This window comes from Venustampulla echinocandica, assembly GCF_003357145.1.
Source record: "Venustampulla echinocandica strain BP 5553 chromosome Unknown scaffold_0, whole genome shotgun sequence".
Lineage (NCBI taxonomy): Eukaryota > Fungi > Ascomycota > Leotiomycetes > Helotiales > Pleuroascaceae > Venustampulla > Venustampulla echinocandica.
The window spans coordinates 1955741-1972851 of record NW_022474205.1 but is presented as its reverse complement, the minus strand read 5'-3'; the positions used below and the strand labels follow the sequence as shown (position 1 = coordinate 1972851).

At 49.7% G+C, this 17111-nt stretch overlaps 6 protein-coding genes across 6 annotated transcripts; 3 read left to right on the top strand and 3 right to left on the bottom strand.

Moving 5' to 3' along the window:
- Positions 1 to 401: 401 nt before the first annotated feature.
- Positions 402 to 2977, bottom strand: BP5553_00606 (TPR-like protein; the record flags this gene model as incomplete). The annotated part of the gene is made up of 4 exons (XM_032009229.1): positions 402 to 682; positions 737 to 948; positions 1003 to 2164; positions 2230 to 2977. The coding sequence occupies 4 exons, from the start codon at positions 2975 to 2977 to the stop codon at positions 402 to 404; spliced, it is 2403 nt and encodes an 800-aa protein (XP_031873283.1).
- A 1001-nt stretch (positions 2978 to 3978) lies between these two features.
- On the bottom strand, positions 3979 to 10454 carry BP5553_00605 (uncharacterized protein; the record flags this gene model as incomplete). The annotated part of the gene is made up of 3 exons (XM_032009228.1): positions 3979 to 5621; positions 5669 to 7182; positions 7228 to 10454. The coding sequence occupies 3 exons, from the start codon at positions 10452 to 10454 to the stop codon at positions 3979 to 3981; spliced, it is 6384 nt and encodes a 2127-aa protein (XP_031873282.1).
- A 283-nt stretch (positions 10455 to 10737) lies between these two features.
- BP5553_00604 (uncharacterized protein) lies at positions 10738 to 11426 on the top strand (the record flags this gene model as incomplete). The annotated part of the gene is made up of 2 exons (XM_032009227.1): positions 10738 to 11146; positions 11239 to 11426. The coding sequence occupies 2 exons, from the start codon at positions 10738 to 10740 to the stop codon at positions 11424 to 11426; spliced, it is 597 nt and encodes a 198-aa protein (XP_031873281.1).
- Positions 11427 to 11472: 46 nt separating this feature from the next.
- BP5553_00603 (uncharacterized protein) lies at positions 11473 to 12699 on the bottom strand (the record flags this gene model as incomplete). The annotated part of the gene is made up of 1 exon (XM_032009226.1): positions 11473 to 12699. The coding sequence occupies one exon, from the start codon at positions 12697 to 12699 to the stop codon at positions 11473 to 11475; it is 1227 nt and encodes a 408-aa protein (XP_031873280.1).
- Positions 12700 to 13583: 884 nt separating this feature from the next.
- BP5553_00602 (Uncharacterized protein) lies at positions 13584 to 14792 on the top strand (the record flags this gene model as incomplete). The annotated part of the gene is made up of 2 exons (XM_032009225.1): positions 13584 to 14133; positions 14188 to 14792. 2 exons carry the CDS (start codon positions 13584 to 13586, stop codon positions 14790 to 14792), a joined length of 1155 nt encoding a protein of 384 aa, XP_031873279.1.
- Positions 14793 to 15270: 478 nt separating this feature from the next.
- On the top strand, positions 15271 to 17108 carry BP5553_00601 (Actin-like ATPase-containing protein; the record flags this gene model as incomplete). Its single annotated transcript, XM_032009224.1, has 3 exons — positions 15271 to 15331; positions 15389 to 15834; positions 15897 to 17108. 3 exons carry the CDS (start codon positions 15271 to 15273, stop codon positions 17106 to 17108), a joined length of 1719 nt encoding a protein of 572 aa, XP_031873278.1.
- Positions 17109 to 17111: the final 3 nt, after the last annotated feature.

Below are 17111 nucleotides of genomic sequence, written 5' to 3'. Positions count from 1 at the left end.
CGTAGGTACTTATATGAGGCAAAGTGTTGGGTTGAGAAAGATTGAGGATATGGAGGGGTGTTTGATATATAACGGGCTAGCTTGGGGAACACTACAAGATGACCTACGTTGGAGACACAGGAAGGTGCTCATATCATCAAAAACAGGTGAAATCAAACCCGAAATTGAGGAAAACAAGGGGAACTTGATTAACCAGACAGAGAGCACAATTCTATAATAGCACATCTATTTCTCTTAAGAATTGCACATACAAGCAAAGAGTTGCGATCATATATCATTCTATTTCCAACCTCATCTGTTCGAGGAAAAAACCAGACCAGATCAGCACCGGCCCCAATTAACGCCGTATGACGAGAACCATCTATCTTTCATAAGCTAACTTTGCGTCCCTTAATTTTCTATTACAAAGCCCGGGGAGGGGTACCCGTAACTGCTGATGCACATACACGAATAGCCTTCCGGCAGAAGAAACCCGCCACGGCAAGGACGGTGAAAAGGGCGAGGAGATCAAGAGGTACAAAGACGGCTGCGAGTAGGAATGCCATTCCCCAGTTGCGCACCAAGCGGATATATGCATCACCATCCCTTTCCTGGGATATTTTACCCTCGGGAGTGGAGAAGAAGCTGGATTTCCGTGGTGCGGTATGGTCGGACCCAGAATGAGCTGGCTGGTGGTCCTCATCTGCATCTTGTCATTGGAAGGAGAAGCCACCCGGGAAGCCCTGCTGCGGAGCACCTCGTCGTCCACCACCACCAGGCATTCCCCCACCGAAGCTGTGGAAGCCACCTCCGCCTCCGCCTCCCCCTCGGCCACCTCCCATTTGTGCTCCGAACATTTGCATTAGGATCTCGGGGTCAATGTTCATACCACCACCGCCCATACCGCCTCCGCCAAAGCCTTCCATTGGATCCATTAGGTCCTCGCCGCTGTCGTAACGGGCACGCTTCCTGTAGTTCCATTAGTAAATAGAGCTGGCTGATTGGAATCAACGAATAACTTACTCAGGATCACTCAACGTCTCGTAGGCTTCTCCAATATCCTTAAACCTCTCTTCGGCGTTCTCATCGTCGGGGTTCTTATCAGGATGGTGGACAATAGCTTCCCTCCGGTATGCCTTCTTGATCTGCGTCTCATCCGCATCTTTGTCTATCCCAAGAATCTTATAATAGTCCTTTCTCTTGCTCTTCTTCAACTCCAATTCGGCCTTCCGCACCTCCTTGGCAATACCGGCATCTTGTGGATCTTGCTCCTGTAACTCCTTAAGCTCACGCACTGCAGATTCCCAGTCACCAGATTGACCCATGGCGTTTGCCTTTGTTTTCTTAGCTTTGAAATATGATGGTTCAAGGGCAAGGGCGCGCTCGCAATCTTCAATAGCACCCTTGTAATCTTTCAGCTGAATCTTGCAGAGAGCCCGGTTCTGAAGAAGCTTCGAGTTGGTGCCCTTGTTCAGGGGATCAACCTCAAGAGCCTCAGTGTACTTGTCACTGGCCGCTTGCCAACGTCCTCCCTTGTACTCCGAATTGCCCTCAGCCTTCATTCGGTCCAACTTCTGCACCATCCGCAAATACTTGACAGCATCTCTGTAATCAGGATCGCAGCTCAATGCTTGGCGGAAATGTTGAATTGCCTTCTCATTCTCGCCCTGGGCATAAAGAGCTCTGCCTCTCAAGACCAGCGCCTCGGGGTCTTTGCTATTGCTTCGTAATAGGGCTAATGCGACATTCTGGGCGTCACCGAGCGCATTCACGTTCCCCATCTTTAGATATGCTTCTCCTCTCATCAATTGCCATTTGCGAGGCTTTGGCGCGCCAGGACCAAGCAATTTTTCTGCCTGGTCAAGGGCATGCAGTGCCATCGATCCCGTTGTGCCGTGCTTCAACGCATCATCTGCCACCTCTATATGCTGCAGCATTGCCTTGGTTGGAGCAACATCCTTCGCCGAGGGAGGTGGTTGGATCCGAGAAAATGTATTAAGGGCATCTTCAGGGCGTCCAAGACTAGTGTATATGCGGGCTAATCGGAGGAGGACCTTGGGATTTTGGGGGTCCAGTTCGTCAGCACGCGTGCAGTCTTCTAGTGCATTGCTATATTGCCCCGCGGACATATAGGCTGCTGCCCGGTTGTTAAGATATGTAGGCTGGGAGGGCTGCGCTTCAACGGCTTTTCCACGTACATGTTAGCTGCAAGATCGTGTTGTTAATGTGTTATAGTATGGGTATTCGTACCTTTTGTATACTCCTCAAGGGCCTTCTTGTAGTCTTTGGCCTTATAATATTTATTTCCGGCATTCTTGAAAGCTTCAGCGTCTTCAGGCGTGGGAGCTGGCGGTGGAGCAGGGCTAGTGGGGTTGGATCTGTGGGGAGGAGGGGCAGGACCTTCACTGTCTCCATTTGTTGCAGGTGTGGCAGTTGCAGCACCGTTTGCCATAGGAGTATCAAAGGAGCCTGGGACTTTTGTTTGAGATTGAGATGTAGGCGACACAGGGGCGGTTGGTCCTTCGCTGTCAACCTCCATCTTCTCGGGCTCAGACGTGGAAGACATGGCGGAGAGCGCAGAAAAGCGCCGCAGTTGGTCTGGCGGAAGATTCAGAGGATGGTCAGTGGCTGGATCGAATGGATGCCGCGGTGTATATTGATTAGACCCTGGGGCCGCAGACTTTGATTTTGGAAAACTGCGACTGTTTCGGGGAGAGTTTTGCTCTGACTTCCGGCCGTGACCGTGACTGTGGCTATGACTCGAGGCCTGATTATTGTCGTCACGCGAACTCTTGACAGGGCGGGAGGAAGACGAGGGCGAGGATGCGGATGCGGATGGGGACGAGGATAAGAATGACTTCTTCAGCGGCGAAATGGAACGCCGGCGCTGCTGCTGCTGCGGGGAGTCGTCGTCACTCGGGGGGTCGGTGTTAGGATTGGGATTGGGAGTCGTCTTCTTGGTTTTGGATTTCTTGGGAGACTTGGAGAAGAAGTTCATTGAGATGGGGCCTCCCGCGGGCAGAAGCTGTGGGTTTTGTTTGTGGTGGTGCAAAGGAGGTAAAAAAAGACCGGTTCCCGCTTTTAGTGCCTGGCCAATCCATGCACCGGCTGGAGATAAATAAGTCTTGGGGACTGCTGGTGCTGGGCGCGAGCTATTCACGGTATCTGATAGCGAGGAATCCGGAGACGTAGAACGGCAAAACGAAGTAAGTCGAAGTCGCAGCAATAGAGCACAAGATGGTCAATGATCAATAATGGTCTCCAAACACGGGCACTGAGCTGAGCTGAGCAACACACGCAATCACACTCGACTGCCCGCCAAAAAGAAAAGTTTGGGGGCTTTTGGGCTACTGGCTCAACCACCGCTGATTTGCCCATAAGCGTCGGCTCCCTGGGGGTTTGGGTTTTTGCACGATGCGTTTCTAGAAGCTTCCACTATCAAAACACGTCATGACCCGGAAGATGCAATGATATTCACCCCTGAAATATCACTAATAAATGCAGAGAGTGGATCTCTTGTATATCTATGCCAGAAAAAGTCCGTTGCCTCCTTTCCCCGAGCTTAAAGTCTCATATGGCAACCCAACCCGCTCTCATCATTGGCTTTGATACCGAGTTGGCATGTTTGATTACAACCTATTCCGTCAGCGGCTTCCCTGTGGCTGAGTGGCCGACTTCGGAGTAGTTCTCCTTTATTTATAATATGTCCATTTCAGTGGGGGACAAGTTGTGCTTGGGATTTTGTTCATTAAAGTGATTTTTCCATGGTTGTAAATACATACAAGTCCGCATGCCAATAATGATGTCTAATCCGTTATATACTCCTTTTTGGCGAAACGTCAAAATTTCCCCAGAGATGATCATATACTACTTTTAGTCACCAGCGCTCTAAAACAAGTAGTATAAAATAATTATTGCCATTCACTCTATTTCCAATGCCTGATGTCATATTCATTTATGCAGACACCCCGAACTCCCCCTATTTACCCAAGCCCTCGTTCACTTGAGGTATACCGGAACACCATAAACACAGACGGCAGCAGCATTCAAATACCGCAAATTGCAAGCTTTCTTCCCCTTGGCCACGGCCTCAACCACCGATATCCGTTCCATCACTGGCGCCGTCTGAGCCTCCTTCCTCCCCTTCCCCCTTTCCTTCTTTTCGCTACCCTCGAAAAGGCCCCAGTGCTCAAAGGTACTCTTCGCAAACCGATCGATATCCTTATCCGTCACATCCCAGAGCGTACCTACGAGTGCAGCGCAACCAGCATGCATATAATTGATTGCCGGACCGTATGGCTCGAATTCGCCGGCTTCAGTGAGAGCGCCGCTGCTGCAACCCATGAGAAAGCTGACGGCGCATTTCTCGAGTTTTCTGATTTCTCGAGCACGGATATATTGTGCTCCGCTTCCATGGCCAAAGTAGAGAAATAGGTCTTTAGTAGCCAGTGTCTCTTTGAACTCGGCCTCCGTAGGCTCGCGCTTGACGATGCCATCCCAGCTCTTCAAACTCTGCAGGTTCTTTTCAAATGTTGCCTGAGTGTTTTTGAGATCCCCCCCTGGATTGAGAATATACGATCCATTCCCTGGTTCGACATAACTTCCCTCTGGCGCATTATCAGGGGCATCGTTTTGCTGGTGGATAATGCGATCTCGCAGACAACCGAGAGATGGCAAACGCGATACCGCCTGCCCATCCATACATGGTAGCGATTCCCATGGAAAAGCGTGGAGTGCTTTGTCTAGTATCAGAACTGTATGGTTTTGCTCCTCGGGTTGACTGGATGCGTGCACGGCTGCGTGGTAGCAACGTAAAGCGTCGTGCGTCTCGATGACGATTGAATCAAAGTCGATTTCGGCATATGCATTAAGCTCGCCATGGAACTGCAATACGTCGACGACGAAGTATAGCAGGTCGGTCAGGGGCTCGGAGAAATCGCAATCCTCATCTGAAGCATCTCCTAAGCCAATGAATAGATCGAGTATTCGGGAATCCAGGCTAACACGAGGACCTGTGTTTCTCTTCCCCATTTTCTGCCGCGAGGGAAGGTGTCTGTCAAGGATGTTGTGAAAGGATTTTTGGAAACGTGCGAGTAATTCTGGGCGCCGTGTATTTTGCGAGAAGATACCTGTGAACCCTCCGAGCCAAACCTTTTCGATGTTCTCGAGAAGATATCCTAGGCGCCTATCCAATTCCTCTCGCTCATCCCACCATGCCATCTTAGCTTCACGTCTACTCATACCTCGCGCATCATGGGCACTTTCATTTGCTCGTTGGATAATATCCATGAGCTCGGAATGCCCCTGCTCAAAGTCGAAGACCTCTTCATCAGCGTCCATTGAATTGTGTCGTGCCAGTGGCAAACGAAGAACGAAAGGACTATGGCCAGCCTGCAGTTTGGTGATAGAGAGCTCGTTGCGACTATCACTCAGAGAGATAGAGATTGCTGTCCAGGACTTCGGTATGATATCAATGTAATCTCTCTGGAAGCGAGACAAGTCGTGAGGAATTCCAGAACTAGACCTTCTTGGGTTCGTGAAGGCGGCCGTCGGCCAGCAAAAGTCGTCTGATTTAGATCTCGGTGAAGAATCGCTCTGTATGGCCTTGCGTTCACGGCGAATTGCTAAAGTTCTGGCTATTTCTAGTATCTGTTAGCTTAGAGACTTAGATGATTGACTCGCAACGTACCAATATTGCAGCTGGCAAAGCCAGGATGGGTGATTGATTTCCCTTTTGAGTGGCCCGAGGCGCAGAGTAATATAGAGACACTGTTTAGGAGAGCCGATATCTTGTGGATTAGGGCAATTGGAGCAACAGTTACAGCTATGGAATGTGCTTCCAGCAGGTGTTCCTGGGCTTGGCGAAGTTTTTCGAAAAAGTCGGAGGCTGTATTCTTGGAGCAGTTTGTCTCCCGACCACGTTTTGTCACGGGTAACTTTCTTGGGGGTGAAGTTCGAGTTACTGAGGGCCTATCTGTGGGTTTGTCGCCTTTACACAAGCCGACAACAGATGGGAAGGAGATAGTCGAGTCTTGTAAAACTGAATACACAGGGTCGGCGGTCATTTGCTCCATGCTTTGGAAAAGCAACTGTTTGGCCATTGCCAATGCCTGATCCACAGCTTCAATCTGAGTATTCACAAAAGGTGCTGTCTGATGGACAAGTGCAAGTGATTCATTACACTGCTTCATCAATGTTAGGGTCCAAGCCTTCTGACGGAGTAATGTTGCTTTGAACGATACTAGTTGCGTGCATTCTTCTGATATCAGCTTGGCAGGCTCAACTGGGGAATTAGCTCGGGCAACGGCTCGAGTGGTCCTGACTACTGCTTTTGTCCGGGTTGCTGGTTTCCGTTTTCCTGGCCCCTTGGGTTTCGTAATCGTTAGTTGCGACATGCATTCCTCAAGAATATCTGACGGGCTCGTGATCATTTCCATCGAGTCTATATAGTCCGTTTGGCTTAAGCTCTCCAGAATCTCTTCTGCCACTCCATATGCAGCAATTTCCGAATCGCGATCATCCAGAAGACCATGCATATTCCCAAGATAGTAGGATAATATGGCTTTGTCTTGGCAATTCTCCAAGGAAGTTGAGAGCTGTTTCGATTCCATAAGCAACTCAGCGCCCTTGTCCAGTGTCCCTGCTTTCAATAGAGCATTTCCCACCAAGGCGGCTGCCATTGCTTGGTGCGCCTCAGAGCCAACGACTTTGACAAACTTGTAGCCCTGTTCCGCATAGTAAACAGTCTCCTGAAACATGCCATGATGCGCATAAATCTCGGACAGACGACTAAGACTGCGGAAAAGAGGGGCAACAAAGGCCCAGAAACACGACCCAATATTTGCACTTTGACTATCAGCATCTGCACATATTGTGGTGGTAGACATGTTGAGGTTGGAGAGGTTCGTGGATAGATTGTCTATTGGCGATTCGGGCTGGGTATCGGATAGAGAACTTTGACGTCGTAGGTGTTCCTCGGTGTTTGCCCAAGCACGCCGTAATAGCCTTACACTCTGCCGGGCATATTTCAGTGCCGTATGAGCGGCACCACGTTCGAGTGATACCATTGAATATACCATATAAGCATCGGAAAGCAACTGGTTCTGTTGGGTCCGTTCCTCAAGTGTGAGGGCGGCTTTCGTTCTAGCCATAGCCTCCTTCTCCTGGGAATGGAAGGCTTGAGCACGAAGGAGCTGCTCCTCGCTTTGATACGTTAGCTACGCTCTCAAGGTAGAGGGAAAAACTTACCCTTTGTCGAAGTTACCTATGGCCACCAAGTAAGCAGAGTAGGCAAGTTGTAATTGCAACATGGCCAGTGGGGAGACACCATTGCGATGGCTGTATGACTGTGCCCTATCCAACGCGAGTCCTGCTTTTCCGGAATAGCCAAGTTTAAGCCACTGAGACCCCAGTGCAGCGAAACTGAGGACAACTCCATCGGGGCCAGACTTGTCGTTCAGCATTAGCTCACTGAAATCCGCTATTAGACGGAGAACAGCAACTCGTAGAGTATCTAATCCTTTCATCTGCAAATAGCCTGAGATAAACTGCAAATGATCCGTGAGCCCCATAACATCCTCGACCCGACGTTCCAAGGCCTCCAAGTTCTCGCAACTCGTCCGAATGGATGACCAGGTAGACAGGTTACTTTTCAAGATATCAAGCCGTGGTTGATCCTGTTGCAGTTCCATGGTGGATATTGCAAGAGTTCTGACGTGGGCCAAGTAGTGTTGCAAAGACTCATCCTCGGTCCCATCGATGGTGCAAGTCTCAGTCGTCTCTACTGTGAGCTCGTCTTCGATGAAATCCACAAATTCCTCTCGATCCTCCAAATCAAGGGACACAAGATGTATTAGCACTCTAAGCCTGCGGATGGGGTAGCTTTTCCTGTCGTAAAGTGAAAGCAATGACCTGAATGCGGCCGTTTGCAGTACCTTAATATTTGGCCTCTTGATCTGTCTAGATAGAACTTGGAGTTGATACTCGAGCACCGCTCCTTGCTCATCATTAGACCAGGAGTCGTCAACAAGTGAGTTATGTGTAGCTATGTTCAGGTATTTGACTTGAGTCTTTAACAAGGAAGAAATTGTACGAGCAAGCATAGCTGATTGATCATCTTTGTTCCATGCTGCCTGAAGTGGTTGGGAGGCAACAGCAGCTGCAACTCCTGATAGAACACCATTGCTGACCATCTCATCGCGTAGGCTTTCGAGGATTTGGAAGAGCTCGTCATATCGCCCAGCTGTCCTACAAATCTCCGCCATCCGCTCAAGCTTCGTCGAGAAAAAAGCCGATTTCTTTTCAGTTTGTGATTTTGCCCGAATACAGTCGACCGATCTTCGTAGGACTCGTAGCTGCTGACTATCTTTTGGTTTATCGGAATTCCGCCGCTCATTGAGATAATATGTATAGTAAACATTCGAGAGTCGGACATGATACGATTTGGACAATGCCGAATCATCCAGGGGAGGCTCTCCAGAAGCCATATCAACCTGGTCGAGTAAGGATAAGCAATCTTGGAGTTTCGAGTCTAAAAGATCCCAAGTTATACGTCCTTCGTTAAGGAGCGTCTTGATGAGAAATGATACCGAGTCGATAGAGTGGAGAGCAGATTTTCCGATAAATTGACGTCGCTGCTCATAACGAACAATTTCTTTCGTTGTTGAAGTCACGTCTGCGGGCTTCCCGAGGTACCTCAAACATAACCTTGGGCATAGAAAGACAAGAGACTCGCACATTTGCCGCATGCCTTCCGTCAATCTGTTTTCCGGACTACAACTTGGCGTCGAGCGAGCCAGAATGGCAATCGCTGCCCTTCGGGTATAGGAAACTTCAGTCAGAAGATCTTCGATTTCGGAGGAATCGCCCTTGAAGGGGCGCTCCAAACTCTCCAACAGGGTGAGGAGTAGCTCCTCATCTTTTAGATTCCTCAGCGGCCGCCTAAGAGTGAGCGCTGCCAATCTCGCAACAATAAAAGTCTGTCTAGCATCGGAACTGACGGTTCGCTCGTCTCCTTGAAGCTCCAAAGTCCAATGGATTGCATCTTCCACCAGGTTCGACTCCTGTGCCATAGAACTCAGCAGTCTATAGATGCCGATTAATATCCGCCCCAGTCCTTCCTCGCTTGCATTAGGACAGCCTGAAAAGAGCTTTTGGAGGTCTAGAAAAGCCGCAGAAGCTAGCTCATATGTGCCAGAGGCATCGCCCCGACTGCGACGAGCAAATGTGGAAAGACAGCGGAGAAACGGGTCGAATAAATATTTTGCCGGGTCGGCCTGATGACCTGCAAGCTTCCACCACAGAATCCGATTGTGGAGCGCAAAAGTCTGCAACTGGAATGCGACATCAGCAGTTACACTCAGCCTCGGTTCGAGAGCTAAAGGATCATCGGATGGAGAAACACTAGGACACAATGACAGCAGGACATCCGAAAGTGTCTGTAATTGGCGAGCAGCTTTTTCTGCTGACTTGGGCGCTTTAGAAGCCAAGAGTAGTAACTTTGTAGGCGACGACGGATGTGAAGGATTCAAAATAGCAACGGCATTCTGAGAGTGATTTCTACTTGACGAGGCCATAAGTCGTAGGATGTGCAATTGGGTTGAAATAACCAGACCCAGCTTTGCACCCGTAACTTTTTTTTCTCCAAAATCTAATAACTCGGCTAGATTCTGCGGGGCTGTAGTTGTATTCGATTTCCCTGCTGCCGGCTTCTGCTGCGGATCGTCCAGCTCCAGTCTTCTTTTCAAAATCCTCAGCTCCTTCGTAGCCAGATCATCCAGTCCTAATGAAATAAGCTTTCCAATAAATATAGACATTCCATTTTCAAGTTGCAGAGGCGGAAGGTTTAAGCCGGGTGTTTTGGCGGCCTGCAATGATCGAAGGCATGCAAAAGCTAGCCGGGTGCATTCAGCTGTCGACCTGTGTCCAGAGGAGGTTATAGAAGCCGAAGACGAGGATCTGCTCGGCCTAGGAGAGAGACCGGGTGAACTCGCAACTCGATTTAAGGAGCGTGGCTGTAACGGGGTTTGCGGTAACGAAATCGACCGACGGAGGGTTTTGCGCGCTGAAGCTTTAACAAGATCCTTCGAGGATGGCTGTCGTCGAAGTGGGCCAGCCACTGGAGCCTTGATAGCCTCGGTGAGGGACTTGAGTGTAGCATTAATGACTTCAGTAGCCAGTATTGACCGCTCCTTTGCCGACAATTGATGCCCATCCGTATGCCTATTTTCCTTCTCGTTGTCCACCAGTTCCGCCTTCTTAGTCCTCGATGTCGAGGGTTTTATTGGTTTAGGTTTTGCCTTAGACACGGCCGCAGTCTTCGTTGTTTTTTTCGTAGCCGTGGTAGGGCGTTTACTTTCGGGATTCGCTTTTGGTAATAGGAGCTCGCTGAGTATTATTGTTGTTCCAGGTGTACATGTCGATGTCGAACACACCGCGGTGCGAATCGAATCTGCAGTGGCTTGCAAAGACGCCATTATGATACAGGGTAGTGGGCAAGAACTGTACAATACTACCAAAAATTAGACATTATACAAAACGGAGCCAGTGCTAAAAGAGCAAGCAGTAATGTTCGTGTAAGGTACTTGTATAGAACATTGAACGACGTAGTGGCGGTAGTGGTGGGAGCAAGCGCCAAAACTGGTTGACGGGGCAACCGGCGCTCGTCCTGGACTTTACAAGTGCAAAGGCTGAGGTGCCGAACAAATTCTTGTGAAGCGCATAGGTACTCCATCGCAGTGGAACGAATCAGCCATAAACATGAACAACTCAGCAGCTTTGCGAAGACTCCTTCTAACACCAGCTGGCATCCGCAGCTGTGTTATCCCCTTCCCTCGGACTCTCCATGCGCCATTCCCTCGACAGTATGCGACGGTACCAAGTCCAAACGTCGCTCAGCACTCGTTCTGGCTCGGTTTAATCCCTAAGCCTCTTCGCAGAAGTTCTCCTTCAACATCCTTGAAGAAAAAGATCAAGTCAAAAGAATGGAATCCTGCGACATTTTTTATCATTATATTCCTCTTCATTGGATCCATGTCAATCCAAATGATCGCGCTGCGGAATGAATTTGCTGCGTTTAGTCGCAGGGCTGATGCAAAGATCAGCCTTCTCAATGAAATCATTGAGCGCATAAAGAATGGAGAAGATGTGGATGTAGAGGGTCTTCTAGGTGCGGGTGACTCGAAGAGGGAGCAGGAATGGGAAGAAGGCACGTTCCCCTTGATCCTCGTGTTGAAGTCAAGCCAACTAATAGGTCTCTAGTTTTACAAGAAATCGAGATGGAGGATGCGGCATTGGAGGCTTCAAGAAACTCGAATTCTAAGAGGGCGCGTGGTAAGGAAGACAAATCTACGGCATCCACCTTGCAAGCTACGAGACCAGTTGAAAAAATCGAAGAAAAGACGCCAGAACCCAAAACGAAGAGCAAAGCTCCGGCCGGATTCTATTAGCACAACCGAGTTGTAATGTTACGATTGTATATTATGTGGTGCTTCTCTATGACAGTACATCTTTGAATATTGTGTTATTGGTGTGCGGTTCGTCTGCTGGATCTGATACATCGACGTTGGTGGAGAATCCACTACGTCTCAGTTGGTTAACCAGTTCTGGTAGGACTTTATCAGTTCCCATGTCGGCCCGGACAGCAGCTTCTCCTTGTTGGGCCATTGGCAGATCTTGAAAGAAGGCTTCTTCTCCTCTCACTCCGCCCAGATTCAGTATTCCAACAGGCATACCCCTCTCCTTCGCACGCCGTGCCAGTCTCCAAGCAGAATAGGTCGCAAGAGATGTGCCTAGAACTAGCAGTTTACCAGAGCCATCTATAGCTTGTTCGGCAGCCTCCTTCACCGTGTTAGTTATACTTTCCCCGAACATCACTACAGCAGGCTTCAGTATCCCAGCCGTACTCGTTGGTTCCAAACCCCCTTCTGCATCTACTTCCACTATTGTTTGTGTACCATCGCCCGATATGGGGGGATTCGCAAGACAACGAGGACATGCAGGGTATCGGAAAGTTGAATATGGTGCACCAGGAATATCGACGTCTCCGTCAGGATTGGTCTTTACGCCCCTAGCACTCCGTTCTGCTGGATTCTCCGTGTCGAGCGCCCCTGATGCGATTACCTCCGTCAAAAATTCTGCCCATGCTGGATTCAGGCTTGCAAGAGACTCCTGAAATGTCTCTCGCGGGAGGTCATTGTGGCAGGTTACACATCTTAGTGCACGAAGATAGCCATGTAGTTCCAGAGTGGGGATATCGGGGTGGGCAATTGAATGGAAGGAATCCACATTCTGTGTAATCACGCTGCGAACGATTCCCATATCACCCAAGTTCTTGATAGCATAATGAGCCGAATTTGGCTTGGCCTTGTGAAGATTCGTCCAGCCTAGAAAACTGCGAGCCCAGTATCTCTTCCTTGCCTCGTGATTTGCCAGGAACTCGTGATAGTAAATTGGTCGATATGTTTTGTTCTGCCTATATGTTCCGTTGGTGCCTCTGTAATCTGCCAATCCTGAAGCCACTGATATGCCGGCGCCGGACAATATCACCGTTGATTGGGGATCACTGCCGCCATGACTGAGGGATAAGGATGGCGACGGCGGGGCAGTGAGGAATCGGGACAAGGCCGCGACTGCGCCAGTAATGGTATTTGCATTCCGCGGGATGATATTCGGAGGAGGGAGAGGGCCCGTATAGGGGATTCTCATAAGCGGTTTTTGCATTGAGCAGTCGGCATTGAGGAGTTGGATATTTGCGAGGTGGCTATTCGCGTCATCGAGCCTGTACGTTGTACGTAGTGTCGGAGCTATCGACACGGATAATGATACGCGAGATCGGCAGTACGGAGGTACAATGCGTAGTAAATAGTAAATAGTGGTTCCGCATATGGGGCCCTGATAGTCCGTCCGTCCTTACTTCTTACCTCGCTCCTCTCCGCGTTCAGGTCAAAGGGGTTTCTTGAGAGGGAGTATAAGAACCGAAGCATACAGTAAATCAAACCCTCACCTCCCAGACCTGGATACAGTAGCAGCTTTGAAGAAATACAATTGCTTGCCTGCTCTCCAGCTATTATCATCCAAGTAAACAGACGCCAAGTTTTCCGGATTATTACGGCACTTACGGAGGGGACTAGTTCGGTGTCCCTGGTGGCGGGCTCCAGCTTTATCTGCCCCGGTCTGCCATTTCCTCGCGCGGAATAAGTCAGTCGATTTTATACGGACGACTTCGTAATCTTCGTCTTCATTTTGCAATATCCATCCATACCTTCTGTTCGAGGGATCTTGATGCTCCTTTTCCATACCTCCGTTCCGGGTCGCAGGCTTGACCTGTCCGACGCCCTTCCCCCGCTTGATCACCCCTTGTTTTCTTGGACTTCTTCCCCTTGATGCCTTTCCGCTGCCTCGCCAAAGGGGCACGCGCGTTAAAGCCTATCACACTGAGGCTGAATCCAAGGACACATAACTCGCAACAAAGACAGACACGCGTCCTCCAAACTGCGGCGTTCAATTGTGCCATCCTCAATTCATGTTCTAGGGAAAACGTCCACCTGCGATCGCTCCCGAAGCTTCAGCTCTTTGCCAATCCGCTCAATCCTCGAAATCGACCCATGGCGGCTCTTGCAAAGACGCAGACGCGCTCTCACGCGGGCCACTCGCACCACCACCACCATCATGATAATACGTACCTCGTCTCGAAGAACAAGAAAGATGCCGGCGTTCGGATAACGCGCATTGGTCTGTACTCCAATCTTGGAATGGCGGTTGTGAAGGGGGTAGGAGGATATGTTTTCAATTCCCAATCTATGATTGCGGATGCATGGCATAGCTTGACGGATTTGGCCAGTGATGTTCTTACGCTGGCCACGGTATCATGGAGCTTGAAACCTCCGACGGCAATGTTCCCTACTGGATTTGGGAAGGTTGAGAGTTTGGGTTCCCTCGGCGTCAGCGGCATGTTATTATTTGGAGGGTGCTTCATGTGCTTGAATAGCTGTGAGATCCTCTATGCGCATTTCTTCCTCGACGCCCATGCAGCTGCGGAGGCTGCTCTTCATGCACACGGCCACAGCCATAGTCACGCTGCAATGGGACCCAGTATCCATGCTGCATGGATTGCTGCAGGAACGGTCATCATCAAGGAATGGTTATATCAAGCAAGTATGGCTTCATCAGCCCCAATTCGTTAGCCAAGTATTAACATTGGTCTCCTAGCAATGAAAGTAGCGAAAGAAAGAAAATCCTCCGTTCTAGCTTCGAATGCGATCCACCACCGAGTCGACTCGCTCACCGGCATTGTAACTCTCTTTGCAATTCTAGGAGCAAACTTTCTCCATGATGCTGCTTGGTTGGACCCGGTTGGAGGGTTTCTGATATCGCTCATGGTCATCAAAGGAGGTTGGGGCAACACCGTCTCGGCATTGTACGAATTGGCAGACAAGGGAATTGACGAGGAAACCAAAGCCTCGATCACGAAAGCCGCAAATAAAGGTCTGGCTAATTTAGGTCAAGGATCAGATATAGAGCTGCGTGAAGTTGAGGGCGTCAAGTCAGGGCAGAACTATCTTGTAGATCTCCAGCTTGCTGTACCCAGCTCTTGGTCGGTGGAGGAAGTTGGAAAGGTGGAGGAGAGTATAAGAGAAACTGTGGGCTCAAAGGTCCGAGGTGTTCGCCGGGTCAAGATCCGGTTTGTGCCCAAGGGCGACCCCTCGACATCGCTGTTTGATGAGTTCATCAGCGGTGATGTGAGCCCACGATCCAGTCCCGAGCCAGAGGACCATGATGAGAACCATGATCATGACAACAAGAAAATCCAATGAATGACAACTTGTGCATATAGGAACCTCACAAGCGTGATACGAAATCTGGGCACCAGCTAAATATTCCGAACACAATTGTGCAATAAAGACGGCGTTTGGGCGGTTGGGTCCAGAGGAGATGCTATGTATCACATATCAAAAAATTCACAAAATCCACAAAGTTTCTACAGAGATAATCTTCGTCACTATAATTCTCCTCATTCTTTTTATACTCTCACGGCTATAATATGCCATTTCGTTGTACCGACGCCACAGCCCAGCCTGCCAACCCAACTATAGTGCCCCCCACCATACTCGAATCACTATTTAGGCTAAAATTTAGCAAGCTCCACGCGTAGGACCCCTCTACTCTGGGCTCAGATCGCTTTCATAAAATATTCTCCCTTGCTCGCCCAAATTCTAGAACATCGTTCAATCCAATCTTTGGAGAAATTTCTATACTGTCATTCAGACCTACAGGTAATCTCGTGGTTCCGCCATGTCGACCCAAGATGGCCCGTTATATCTGGGCTTTGATCTCTCGACCCAACAGTTGAAAGGTGGGCTTTTCACGTGCACGATACCCCACAATGTCACCTGACTGACATCCACTTTAGCAATCGTCATAACATCAGAACTGAAGGTTCTGTACGAAGCCAAGGTGGATTTTGATGCAGACCTTTCCAAGTATGGAATCAAGAAGGGTGTTATCATCCACGAGGAGGAGCACGAAGTCATTGCTCCCGTGGCTATGTGGCTGGAAGCCGTGGACTTAGTCCTCCAGCGACTGAAAGAAAAGAACACCCCATTCGAAAGAATCAAGGGTATTTCAGGAGCTGGCCAGCAGCATGGAAGTGTCTACTGGAGCAAGAAAGGCGAGGAATTGCTCGGGGCTCTCGATCCTAAGGAGCCTATAGTGTATCAACTAGCCCCAGTGGCATTTGCCCATCCATTCAGCCCGAACTGGCAAGATGCGAGCACTCAAAAGGAGTGTGACAGCTTTGATGCTGAGCTAGGGTCCCCGGAGAAGCTTGCCCAGGCTACTGGAAGCAAAGCTCATCATGTAAGTTTCCTAATCGAATGGCTGTTGAGTGGGAAAGCAAAACTGGCTAATTCTCTTGCCAGCGTTTCACAGGCCCCCAAATCATGCGTTTCCACAAGAGAAATCCGGAAGTCTATCGTGCAACCTCGAGAATTACTCTTGTCTCTTCGTTCCTTGCATCCGTTTTCCTAGGACGTATTGCCCCATTTGACATTAGCGATGTTTGTGGCATGAATCTCTGGGATATCAGCTCCGGATCCTGGAGCGAGCCTCTCCTCGCCCTTGCCGCTGGCGAAGATGGACCTGAAAACCTCAAGCTAAAGCTGGGTGATGTTCGAGAGGATGGTGGTGGGAGCATGGGACCTATCTCCTCTTACTTTGTCTCCCGCTACAACTTCTCTCCTGATTGTGGCATTGTGCCTTTCACCGGCGATAACCCAGCCACAATCCTTTCATTACCCCTTCGCCCTCTGGATGCCATTGTATCTCTAGGCACCTCAACTACGTTCCTAATGTCTACACCTAAATATCTCTCTGATCCGTCTTACCACTTTTTCAACCACCCGACCACGGCAGGTCTATACATGTTCATGCTGTGTTACAAAAACGGCGGACTCGCACGAGAAAAGACCCGCGATACCCTCCCGCAGCCTACAACATCATCCGACCCCTGGGCAACGTTCAACGAAGCTGCTCTCTCCACTCCTCCTCTAGGCCAAAAATCGCCCACGGATCCCGCAAAACTCGGTCTCTTCTTCCCACTTCCAGAAATAGTTCCCAACGTCAAACCAGGCACATACCGCTACACCTGCAACGACGACGGCTCAAACTTGCAAGAATCAAACGAAGAGTGGAGCAAAGAGGTAGACGCCCGTGCAATCGTGGAGTCACAAGTCCTCTCCCTCCGTCTCCGCTCGCACAACCTCGTCCATAGCCCTAAAAACGGTCTGCCACCACAGCCTGGACGGATATACCTCGTGGGAGGTGGTTCGCTCAACCCCGCTATTGCACGTATCATAGGTGATGTTCTTGGTGGTGCGGAAGGCGTGTGGAAGTTAGACGTTGGCGGTAATGCGTGTGCGTTAGGTGGTGCTTACAAGGCTGTATGGGCTATTGAGCGGAAAGCCGGGGAGAGCTTTGAGGAGTTGATTGGAGGTCGTTGGAGGGAGAGTGAGGCGGTTGTTAAGGTGGATGATGGTTATCGGGAGAAGACGTGGGGGACATACGGAAAGGTGCTTAAGACTTTTGAACAGATGGAGGGAGATGTGTTGAAGAAGCAGGATAGTACTAAATAGCCT